Source organism: Salarias fasciatus, chromosome 22 (genome assembly GCF_902148845.1).
Source record: "Salarias fasciatus chromosome 22, fSalaFa1.1, whole genome shotgun sequence".
Lineage (NCBI taxonomy): Eukaryota > Metazoa > Chordata > Actinopteri > Blenniiformes > Blenniidae > Salarias > Salarias fasciatus.
Genome location: NC_043765.1, coordinates 14,025,914 through 14,037,927, shown reverse-complemented (window position 1 = coordinate 14,037,927; position 12,014 = coordinate 14,025,914). Strand labels below are relative to the sequence as shown.

Here is a 12,014-nt window from a genome sequence, read left to right as displayed (position 1 = left end):
ACCTATAAGGTATTAGGGTGATAAAACCATCTCAGCCTGCCCTCTGAAGTTTTAACCCTAAACTGTTTGACTGTATTGATCTCTGATCTGTTCATTTACAAACCTGTCCCTGTCATTCAGTGAAAATTTCAGCACCTTCATCTTATCTTAATGTTATCCACTTCCACTGCTTGGCGTGAGGGGTTAGATTGAGGTTTGCTCCAACACCGAGGGAAAAAGAGGACCTGGACTTCAGTCACCGTGACATGCTTCTGCTTTCTGGAGTGGGTCAGTCAAGTTCGATGAGGTCAAATCGTGGAGATCTTCACGGGCAGAGTGAGGATTGACAGAGAAGGAAAAACATCTTGGTGTTTCTCAGAAAGCAAGCAGTTATATTTTAAAGTCGTGTCATCAGCATTCGGAGTGCTGAGTTGTCATCAATGCTGTGAGAGATGTACAAATGTTAATCTTAAGAGTAATGAATATTTAACAAAAAAAATCTTGAGTAAGCAAGATCCATGTATGTTGAAACCTTATGAAGTTTGAATTTTTGAAGTTGTGTTTCAGGTTTTGCTTTGTGTTTTTGTTTTTTTCATTTGTGGTAATGCAGCCAGCAAGGTGTGAACTCAGTGGTTTCCTGACAAGGCCAGGATGTTTGTCATTACAACATGCTACTGCGGAAACAAACTGATTCAACTTCAGTACTCACAATTTATGGTAATGGTGCTTTCAGATCTCATGCCATTTCGAAAATTTCTATTCCTTTTTTTACATATAGAGAAAACAGTATTTGAATGTCTCAATAGTTTTAATTTCATTTGCCTTTCCTCAACATAAAATACTGGAGTTATGTTACTTAAACAAATTGAGAGGTAATGAATAAATTGATTTGATTGATTTGATGGATGGCTCACACCTCAAATATTTAGACTAAAGCTGCAAGGTTGTTCTGTGCAATCATTGGTATTTGTGGGTGGCCTGAGTGTATTCATCTCACACCAGCAAAGCAGAGTATCTCTACATCTGTGACAACTCCCTGCACACATTTACAAAGTAACTGCTTATCAACGCAGACAAGCCACAATACACCCACCCATTCTCTCTCTCTCTCTCTCTCTCTCACACACACACACACACACACACACACACTTTTCTTTCACGCTTAAATCTGAATCGTCAAGGATTTTTCCGCTTGGTTTGAAAATGCTCGTGCATATGCAAAAAAAAAAAAAAAAAAAAAAAAAAAGTTTGTGAGTAGAAAAAAGCTAGACACTTGTAAATTCCACAAACTGCCTGCACAGGTGTAGACAGGTGTGATGGTTGTGGGGTTTGCAGATGGAGCAGGAATGATTTGCACTGGCCTTCTTCCAGTGCTGGAGATGAACACAGACAAGATAGAAATGAAGAAATTCGTTGTTATCTTAATTTTAAGGTAAAAAAAACAGATTGAAAGAAACAAGTCTGCTCATGTCTCTGTGCGCGCACGCGCAGGAATACCAGCGCATTCATGTGGTCGTAATGAATCCCAGTCAGAGGAGGAGGAGGAGGAAGAGGACGAGGAGAAGGAGGAGGAGGAAGAGTTCATCCTGTGTGAAGTGGGTAACTTCGCCGTCAGTCAGTCCTCCTCCCTCCACGCAGCAGCAGGAAAGTGAAGCCCACCTTCTACTTCCCTTCACTCTGCGCGCGCATCGACAACTATTTCTGTCCGCGTTTTCTGAATACTTACTTCGGCGCGCGAGCGAGCGAGCATCATCCGCTAGATTCCTGCGGTGACAGCCGGACACGCGCCTTTCAAAGTCACAGCAAAGTCGACCTGAAAGGTTTCTCTGCTAAAAACCAGGTAAGCCGAAGTCTTCATCGTGTTTCTGACCCGCTGTGGTCTTTTCCACGTGACTCTCTGGTCAAACCGTCGTGATTTTCTGTCATGTTTCTTTTAATGCGTGACCATTGGTATTCATAATGTGAGTCATGGGTCTGGGAGCGCACTGCGCAGGAGCGGCATCTGTTTCCACACGCTGGAGGTCTTGCATTAGAAATAAGTGGACTGCCGGGAAACACGCACGCGCCTGGATGCATGCCTGACAGCGTGTGTAGTTCGATATACACAACAGGAATGTTGTGCAGCTCAACAGCGCACTTAGATTATCTTTAGCAGATTGTCTATTGGGAAAGTTTACCAAATCATATCTACAGTTTTATTTAATTTTTTTGTTGCATTGGTCCTTCAATTTTGCCAGAAAAAAAATCAGTTTTTCCCACCTTGACGCATTTAATATATGCAGATATTTAGAATTCATGTATTTAGAACTTTGGAATTTGAATTTGGGATGAGCCTGAAGGTCCCCAGTGAGATTATGTCACCTCCTTAATAATGAAGCACAAATGACTCAACTCACTGAAACCATGTGGAGTCACTGTTTTTGTTCAGAAGGTTCAGAAGTGGGTGGTCTTCTTGATTCCATTAACCATCCCATATTTCACTGTCCTCCAGCTAATGATCTGCTGTGTGTTTTTTTTTTACATTCCTCTGTCTTTCACCTCCAGTTATATCCTGTTGAGCCTTCACACTACCAATCCTCCTCACGCCTCATTACTTTAAATATTTAAGCTATGAAAGCTGAGTCTGGAGAATAAGTCAGTGGTGTGTGTGTGTGTGTGTGTGTGTGTGTGTGTGTGTGTGTCTGTGTCTGTGGGCGTTCTCGTATTTCTATCCTTGTTGGGGCCAAATGTCCCCACAAGGATAGCAAAACATGGAACGACGTGCCTTGTGGGGACCTTTTTCCGGTCCTAAGTAGGAGAAACAGTGTTTTCTTGACCATGTTGTTGTTACTGAAAAAAGTAAAAGTGCAAAAACATTTCTTTAGGGTTAGGCTTTGTTGTGGTGTGGGTTAGGGTTAGGGTAAGGGTCAGGGTTAGGGGCTAGACATGAATGGGAGTCAATGGACGGTCCCCACAAGGATAGAAATACAAGACTGAGCGTGTCTGTGTGTGTGTGTGTGTGTGTGTGTGTGTGTGTGTGTCTGTGTGTGTGTCTGTGTGTGTGTGTGTCTGTGTGTGTGTCTGTGTGTGTGTGTGTGTGTGTGTGTGTGTGTCTGTGTGTGTGTGTGTGTGTGTGTGTGTGTGTGTCTGTGTGTGTGTGTGTGTGTCTGTGTGTGTGTGTGTGTGTATTTGATCGCATGTGTTTTGACTGTGTCACTAATATGTTAACAACCCGGGGACTTCCCTTGTACCACATGAGTCACTCTTTTTGGGGCAACATGACACCCACACATGCTGCGCTCAGCTCTATAGGCACTACTGAGACAAACTTCATCAAGACAGAATATTGGGGAGAGTACCAACTGGGAAGTACCTCGTGACATTTTGTTTCAATCAAACCAAAGCACATTGGATTGCCCCCTTCTGCCCACAGTGTCTGCAGCCGTCGCTTGCCGAAGTGATGTTTCCCAAGGCCACTGCCAAATTCGTCCGTCAGGTTGACCATGAAGGAAGCCTCATACCTGTGTCCCGACTGAACGACTCGGAGAAGCTGGATCTCATGGCGCTCGTCGTCAAAAGCAAAAGATGGTTCTTTCAAAAACCCAACTACCAACCGACCGATTTCACCCTCGGTGACTTGCTGCTGGGCGATGAGGTGCTCAAACCTGGTATGTAGGTGTGCATACAAACTGTCAACATTGAGAGAAACTCTTTGATTAATTTTCACAGTGTGTCAACCATTACTGACACAGCTCTGTGCGACACCTTGTGTTCTGACAGAAGTGTCTGAGAAGCCCTTCGTGACCTTTAAGGGGACTTTTAGAAACCGCCTCTCTGGGAGCTTTGACGCTGAAGTAAGCTCTGTCAACTTAGCACTGGAGGGAAGAGGCACTTACAAACGGCATACCAACTTTGGCCAGTTGAAGAAGGAGGAACTGAGTGTAAAGAAGCTTTGGAATGACTCCAGAGACAGGTGACGAACAGGAACACGTCTTTCTAACATCCGTGCCTTCTGTGACGGACTGGTTCCGATCACTCACACGGCCTCCTCTCTGCCTCAGGCTCGTGGACATGCAGCACGTGCTGGTGCAGCAGATCAAGAAAAGAGCGGAAGTGTTGGCGTTGGTGAAGGAGAGGATCCTCACCACCACCTCCTGTCCCATCGAACAGCAGACAACGGAGCAGTGCAAATTGATGGGGAAGCTGGGATTGCCGGGAAGCCCTTTCAAAGTAAATCTCTGAGTTACTTTTTAACAAAGTCTTCGTTTCACTGTTTTTGAAGTGATTTCTGATGTGACAGTCACTTTTATTTTGTTTTTAGTCAGGAATGCTGATATTTCTCATCTATAAATGTGTAATTCTTAGTGGGAGTGTGTGTGTGTGTGTGTCTACTCAGGGTTGTCTGAAGCAAAGCAACAGCGTTGAAGTGGACAGTGACCTCTCCATGGAGATCCCGGCTGGCACAGTCATTGCCTACAGCATTTTGGAACTGGAGATTAGAAAAGATGGACGCTGCAGTGAGTGTGTTTGTGGTCACAACAATGTTTGATCTTCAGTTGAAAACCAAACCCTCAGTATGTTGCTCTTTTGTGAACTTCAGCGTGTTTCCTGCTGGGCTTTCACTTTAAATATTTCAACATGTTCTATGGATCGCTTCCTATTTCTGGGAGTGTTTGCACTGCGTCATCGTTACTTTTCGGGCAACTTTCGCATCCTTTAACTCGTACAGTCTTAAAGGAGCCACTGACCGGATGAGAGGATTAAGTAAGAGACGTGTTTGCATGAGTTGGTACTTTCGTTGTGTGTTTTATTTATTCCTGGAAGTATTTACAACAACAAACTGCAGGTAGTGATTTTTGATATTTTTTTGGCATCAGTTACTGAGAAAAACGATTGAGGGGGTTGAGCAATTTCATAGAATAGTCAAGTGGAGCAGATTTGTAGTTATATATCCATTAAAAATAACTTCCATTATCATTTGTGAGATATGGAGTTATATTTAAAAGTTATAAGTTGTGTTTATGTAATTATACAGCTAATTCTATTAACCTTTTATTGAGCGTTTTCACTCTTGGGTGTTGATGGAGATGGGATGAAGGGTTTTAAATGAGCACCGACAAATGCCATTTATATATAACAGAATCTTCTGGAAAAGTCCTGAAATTGCATAATATTTTACAACTTTCAGTGAAAGAAAATCTCCAAATCGGAAAAGACTGTTACTGGATGTTTTCATAAATCTTTTATAATCCTGCGCACTGCATGGTACTAAAGTCCTGCAAAACCTGATATTTTTCTGATAGGTTATTTTCACTGAAATTGTTAGTCATCTCACGATGACTACTTTAAAGAAATAAAAAAAAAAATTAAGTTACTGGTAATGGTCACATTCTCAGTGAAGAGTAGCCAAAGTTACTGGATTGTAACTTTCTTTTCCTTTATTATGGAATGAAATGCCTGCCAATGACAGTGCAATCAAATGAGGTTGAAAACCTCATACCTGTTAATGAATTTAATTAAGGCAATGCACCGAGTGGTCATAGACTTCTCATTTCCAGTACTCTTCCCTTTAAGTTCATTCCTCTACTGAAGCCTGATGTGTGTCATTCCAGCCATCTGCCTGCAGCCCAGCGTGAAAGGAGGGTTCGAGGCGGACTCGATGTCGACCTCCGACCTCGACCTGTATGACGTCGATAGCTGCGTCCAGCAGCCTTTGAGTGCACATCTGAACGGTTTGTGTGTATTTATTCACAAGGCTGGATTATTACTCAGAAACTGGAAATGACTCGTTGAGTGTTCGCGAGGAAGTGAAACGCGGTGGGAGGATGACCAAACTGTTCACGGTTCTGTTTCTTCTTTGAATTATCGCGTCTGTATGGGTGTCTTGCAAAATCGTGATGCTTCGCTGCTCAGAAGGTATCATGTGATTTCTTTCAGGAGCTCAAGAGCTTGACCTCTGTCCTCTGGCAGAACTCCCAGAGTCGACTCGTTGTGCCTTTTTCGGGATGCTACAGGAGGCTATGACGGACCGGCCTGCTCTGACATCTCTACAGTTTGTTGTGAGGAACACACTGGGATCATCCACGCCGGGGTTTTCAGTGGCAGCTCAGAAACAGGAAATGAAAATATGCTTGTTGCAGAATGCGTTGACATTTCGTGTCTGCAATGAAAGGGAAACACAACACGTATAATGACAATTACCTAAAGTTTCAATGAATCAAAGTTAATGAGAACTTACTTGCATAGACTGCTTTAGATTTTCCACTGCCAAGAAAGGACGCCAAGTTTCATTTTTAGAAGGAGCTATAATCAAGAGATAAAAATTATGTAGGCTCTAAAGAGACCATCAAATCACAAACCTCAATTCAGTTGTAAAATCTCACTTTTTCCTGATCAGCTCATTTGTTAATCCCACTGTGATTCTTTACGGCCTCTGTCATCAAAGTCTCATGTTTTTGACTCTTGTTGAACTGGAAAATCTGGATTGTTGTAGACTGACCTCTTTCTCATTTTTTTAGCTGGAAGAGTTGTGTAATGGCGAAACACTCACAGCTAAAAATGGTGAGTGCTCAGAGGATCAGGAGATGTTATTGGCAGCCATCTTGGACCAAGTGGGCTCCGACAGGCACTCTGGAGACGGCATCCCTGCTCCGCTGAGCGCAGCTCACCAGTTGGTCAGTGCAATTGAAGGTGAGAGGAAATGGCAGGTGCTCTCATCACAACACCGGAAAAATCCGTTTTCCCCGTCTTCACTCTGTTTTCACTTTACGCAGCGCTTCCGGATGAAACTCTGAACCTTCTGAGCAGGAGCAGCCAGGAAGACCTGAAGGCTTTTGACACGCTGGTCAGTTCTGCTGTTGGCTTCTGGGTTATTTCATCAGTGAGAAAAACTTGAATTCAGAGAATGGTAAAACAAGTTTATATGGAATCTAAAAGTATGTTTACAGTTTTGAAACCCAAACACACACACACTAATGTTCCTCTGTTTCCAGTGCAGTAAAATTCATATCTCGTGTTCTGCATCGTTCCTGTTTCGCCATCCTGAATTGGTACTTGAATACAAACTCTGATGATCCTATATAGTGTGAAATTACAGTCGTCAGCTCACCTCACAAGGCGTTGTCGCCACCCAGGAGTGTGACTAGGTGACACTACATCAAGTTATAGGCTCATGACCATCATAAAAACAGGCCACAGACCCCAGGCCACCTTTGGGTGACGATCAACCAGCTGAGAATCGCTGGTCTGAAGCCTTCTTCCAGACCAGATCATGTTACCTCTCACAGTTCATGCCTCTCAAACCCCCTGAAATGAAAACTTTGTGACAAAGTGCTTTTTGTTTACATCTGTCCTGCTGTTTCCACAGATGTGCAGGTTGAAGGAGAGCAGCAAGCCTGTGTCCGTGCACTCTCTCCCCGTCCTGTTGCGGGACAGCCAGCGCCTGCAGATGGCCGAGCAGCTGTTCGGCTCGGCAAAAGTCACCCTGAGGAGAGACGCCGACTGCCTGTGGGCGGAGGCTGAGAGACGTGCTGGAGTGCTTCCCCTGGTCCTGTACCTCAGCATACATGGACTGGCTGTGCTGTGCAGCGGGCTGAAGTAGTCGCGGTGTGTTGCATCTGCACCATACTTCACTAAAGTGATGGTATTCTTGTTATTCACTTAATGTTTGTTGAGTAAGCTTACTACACATTGTAATTTGTATTATTTTTTCATCAAAAAAAATAATTTTTCAATATAGTACAGAACACTTCTTTGCTACTTTGCTATTTTCTTACATGTATTTTCTACATATACAGACCTATTCGTGGGTGAACAATCCAACTACATATACAACACAAGCACTTGATATTTTTGCATTTGAAAAAGAAATATATATTTAATACTTAGGAGGAAAAGTAGGAACATGGATTTACTGTTGCTTTTTTGTGTTATTTTATTGTTGAAAAGCCCAGTATTTGACCAGGCATCTTCCGTACCTCCATTGAGGTTTGTTTCTTCATTGATTTTAAACCTTTTAGTAGGAGATTGATAATTAAAGCAATTCTGATTGCTGAGCTCAAGAAATGTTTACATGTAAACAAATGCATGCCAATAAGTCACAATACTTTGAATGTGTATTGCTCTACCCATGTCATGTGGAAGCTGAAGCACATGACCGTTGCTAATGAGATTTGAGAAATGATGCTGCTCCAGATTCCACAGAATATTTTTAACATTCCCTGTGATCCTGGTGTTTGATTGATGAATTGTTTTTTAAAAGGCACTATTTACATTTAGTGCATAAATTGATGTATTGTAACTACAAGGTTACATGAAGCTGCTCTTGCCATGGCTTCTCTGCCACTTTATAATTTATTGTTTAAAAAAGAAACTTTATGCTTTTTAAGATAGATTGAATACAATCTTCACTTATATGTATTAGTGTCATTTAGCATTTATATCATGCAAGAAACACCAAGTTTTTTATATACTGCATGAACAGTGTGTCCTAGAGATGGACAGTTTCAGTCATCTCTCTTGGAAACAATAAAATTGTAGTTTTGAAAGGAAGTATGTTCTCTTGTTATTGTCTCGTGGTGGGGAGGAGAAGTTGTCAGAGCAGTCATTCAGGAAATAAAATGGAATTAAGAGTATGATGGTGCCTGGTGGTGTCTGGGTCCTTCTGTTGCCCCCTGTCTGTCCTCACCTTCACTCCTCCTGATGCATGATGGGTGTGTGCTTCTTGGGTCGGTGGCTCTCTGGCCATGGTCGCTGTCCGCCCTGGTCCGGGGGGGGGGGGCGCTCCTGGCCCTGTCCTTCATCGGGGGGCTCCTGGGTGACGGGGGTGCTGCGGCATCCCCGGACACCCCTCTCCCCCCGCTCTCATGCACACACACATAGGGCTTTGGGAGGTGGGCTTATCAAGTTGGGTGTGGTGGAGGGGGCCATCTGAGTGGCCCCAATCACTGCACGCTTCAGTGGCTCGCCTCTCAGTCTTAATTGCACTTAGTCATCTAACACGACCAAATACATACAAACACACACGTCGGGGGGTCTTGGCGCGCTGTGTCGGGGGTGGGGCTGTTCAGGTGGATGAGACTGCTCGTTTGGTCTCACTCGCGGCACGGTGTGGTTACTGACCCTCAAATTTTAATCGCAAACAACTAGGGGTGGGACGAGACACAAATTTCACGGGACGAGATGTCTCGCGAGATTGAGTCCACGAGATCGAGACGACACGAGACGGGGGGGGGGGGGGGGGTCGGTACTTGGAGAGGAGTGCCCCTTGTACGGCCACGTTGCCCTCCGCTCTACACTGCGCCCGAGGCGGCCGCCTAGTTCCCCTATTCCCATTCAAACCGCGGCGCACAGACGACGCCATGACTGCATTTGCACTTCATGCCACTAGTTGCGCTGTTTGCATGTTCAACCTTATTTTACACAGACACCACAGAGGAAGAAGGGCGCCGCAGCCGCTGCAGGCTCTCTCTGCATGTTGTTAGAAAAAGAGTGTGAGCCGGCAAGACGTGGTAAAATGTTCATTGATGCGATGCACCGTTTTTTTCAATAAAAGAGAAGAACTGAACGATCGTTTTCGCACATTTTCTTTACGTCGTATCAATTAAACTGTATCACAAGTAGTTTGTGGACTCAAAAGACCAAGATTCCTTGCAGATAGAACATGCGCAGAACAGTATTTCATGTCCTTTTCGACCGGATTTTTTAATATGAAGATGAGCACATTCAGGGGTTTGCACGTGTTTATATGGCTGTGCGCCATGTAATGTATCATTCCGTCAATATTCCAGTTAATAAAGAGTTTTTGCCTTGATATAAACGTACTTAATCTCGCGGCATTCGATCTCGCGAGATCTCGCGGCATTGCGATCTCGCGAGATCTCGTGACACGAGATCTCGTCCCATCCCTACAAACAACATATACTCCATCAACACTCACGAGACGGAGGGGGGGTGGGGGGGGGGGGGGGGGGGGGGGGGGGGGTGGGGGGGGGGGGGGCAATGGGGTCTTCTGCGCCCCCGTTTCCGGATTCCTTCTGGTGGGGGGTGGGGCTGTTGTTTTCCCCACAGGCCTGGGGTTTGGAGCGGCTGTGGTTTGGGGGGCTGCTGGCTCTGGGGGGTGCATATCTGTCTGCGGCGGTGGGGTGGGGGGGTGGAGGCGGCTGTTGTGGGTGGCGGGGGTCCTGGATGTGGGGTTCGGTGTTCCCTTGCCTTCCGGGGGTGTCTCCCACAGGATATGACAGTTGGATGACGCGGGAATGTGAGTGTGTTTGGGGTAGGATGGACTGTGTGTGTGTGTGTGTGTGTGTGTGTGTGTGTGCGCGTGCTTGTTAGCGTGCGCGTGAGAGTGTGTTGGAATGTGAGTGTGTGTGCGTGCGTTTGGTTTAGGGATGAGTGGTTGTGTGTGTGCGTGTGTGCATGTGTGTGTGTCAGTATGAGTGAGTGGGTATGAGTGTTGGGTTGGGGCGGGGGGGAGTGAGGCGGGAGAGGACAGGGGGTGGGAGGGGTGGGCTGGGCGGTGGACGGGGGGGTGGGTTCCGGGTGGGGGTGGGGGGATGCCCTGGATCTCGGGGTGCGTGGCCGGAGCGCTGGGGGGTGTACTGGCCTGGGGTGGGTAGCTGCCCGTGTGGGCTGGTTCTCCCAAGTGGGTCATGGCCCTCTGCCCGGGGTGGGGGGTTGGCTCCTGGGCTCTTGGGCCTCGGGCTCTCAGCCCTGCCCGCCCCGGGCGTCCGGCGCCCGGGGTGGACCGGCTCCTGCCGGTCGTGGCTCCGCGGGGCCCGGGCCCCGGAACTGCCGGGGTCCCCGGCCGGGGCTTTCCTCTGCCCCGTTTCTGGACCGGAGCGTGGGCGTCTGCCTGGGGGGGCGGCTTGGATCCGGGCTCTGTGATGACCGCCGGCTGTCTGGGCTCTGAGGGCCTCTCTGGCTTGCTTCTGGCCTTCTCAGAGGTCAGAGGTCATATATGCATGATCACTATCACCATCACTGTCACCATCATATTCACATGATCACGTTGATCTTTAATCACTCTTCACACACTCGGTTACCTTGTTTTCTTGTGGTGGTTAGACTAATGGTGATCTGTAGTAGACCTCTCTTGATGCACGCCCCGAGTTTACTACTAGTTACGACTAGCTATATTCAAAAAACAAAAAAAAGGGTTTGTGGTGTCCTTGCATTTCCTTCCTCCCCTACACCTCCTTTTATTTTTGTGGCCTGGTCTGTTCACTAATATGGTTCGGAAAAAAAAAAAAAAAAAATGTATGTATGGTTCTGTAATTTTCTGTGTTGGTTGTCGGCTCTGTTTTGGTGTTGTCTAGATTGGGGGTTTGGGATTGTTCTTGGTTGCGTGTGGTGCGTCGACAACACTGTTTTGTATTGTGACTTTGTACATAGGTTGTGCCCCCCCCTTCCGTTCTCCCTCTCTTTATCTTGCTCTCTTTCTGTCCCTGCTCTCTGAGCGTTTCCGTCCTGGTCCTGTCAGGCAGCCATGCCGGATGCCAGCTTTAAATAAAGGCAGCAGCAGGAGGAGACTCAGTCTCGTCCTGCTGCTAACATTAAAATCTGTTCGGATAGTAAAAGGCTACAATCATACAATATTGCACGCCCCAGCTGCCGCACAGGACAAGGGGAAAAAAAAAAAAAAAAGAGTATGATGGTGCCTGAGCAAGTTGTACTGCTTTTGTCGTTCGATACAGCGGAACTCGGTGGAAATTTTGCAAACGAAATGCTGTTTGTTGAGAACGTTTTTAATTATTTGGATCCAAACGAATTTAATTCAGTTTATAATAGATTGTTTTCATTTCACCAGTATGAAATATTCCCAAATAATCAAATGCCAAATAATTTCTTGAAAAACAGATCAATACACAGATAAAGCAGAATGGAACCACCAATGTAAAAAAAAAAAAGAAAAAAGGTTTGAATGTTAATTAAAATTGTTGGTGTCTGCACACTCAGAATGTTACAATCCTCACCAACACACAGACGGTGAAGCACATCCTTTAATCTCTTCACTGACTGCCTGAGTGTCAATTTTGACTTCAAAATATTACTTCTGG

At 45.7% G+C, this 12,014-nt stretch overlaps 1 protein-coding gene across 1 annotated transcript; it reads left to right on the top strand.

The window, feature by feature from the left end:
• The first annotated feature begins 1,547 nt into the window (after positions 1-1,547).
• On the top strand, positions 1,548-8,501 carry LOC115380970 (gasdermin-E-like). Its single transcript, XM_030082312.1, has 10 exons — positions 1,548-1,819; positions 3,392-3,626; positions 3,739-3,931; positions 4,020-4,188; positions 4,355-4,475; positions 5,571-5,690; positions 5,896-6,017; positions 6,477-6,648; positions 6,732-6,802; positions 7,325-8,501. Exons 2-10 carry the CDS (start codon positions 3,419-3,421, stop codon positions 7,556-7,558), a joined length of 1,410 nt encoding a protein of 469 aa, XP_029938172.1. The 5' UTR covers positions 1,548-1,819; positions 3,392-3,418; the 3' UTR covers positions 7,559-8,501.
• Positions 8,502-12,014: the final 3,513 nt, after the last annotated feature.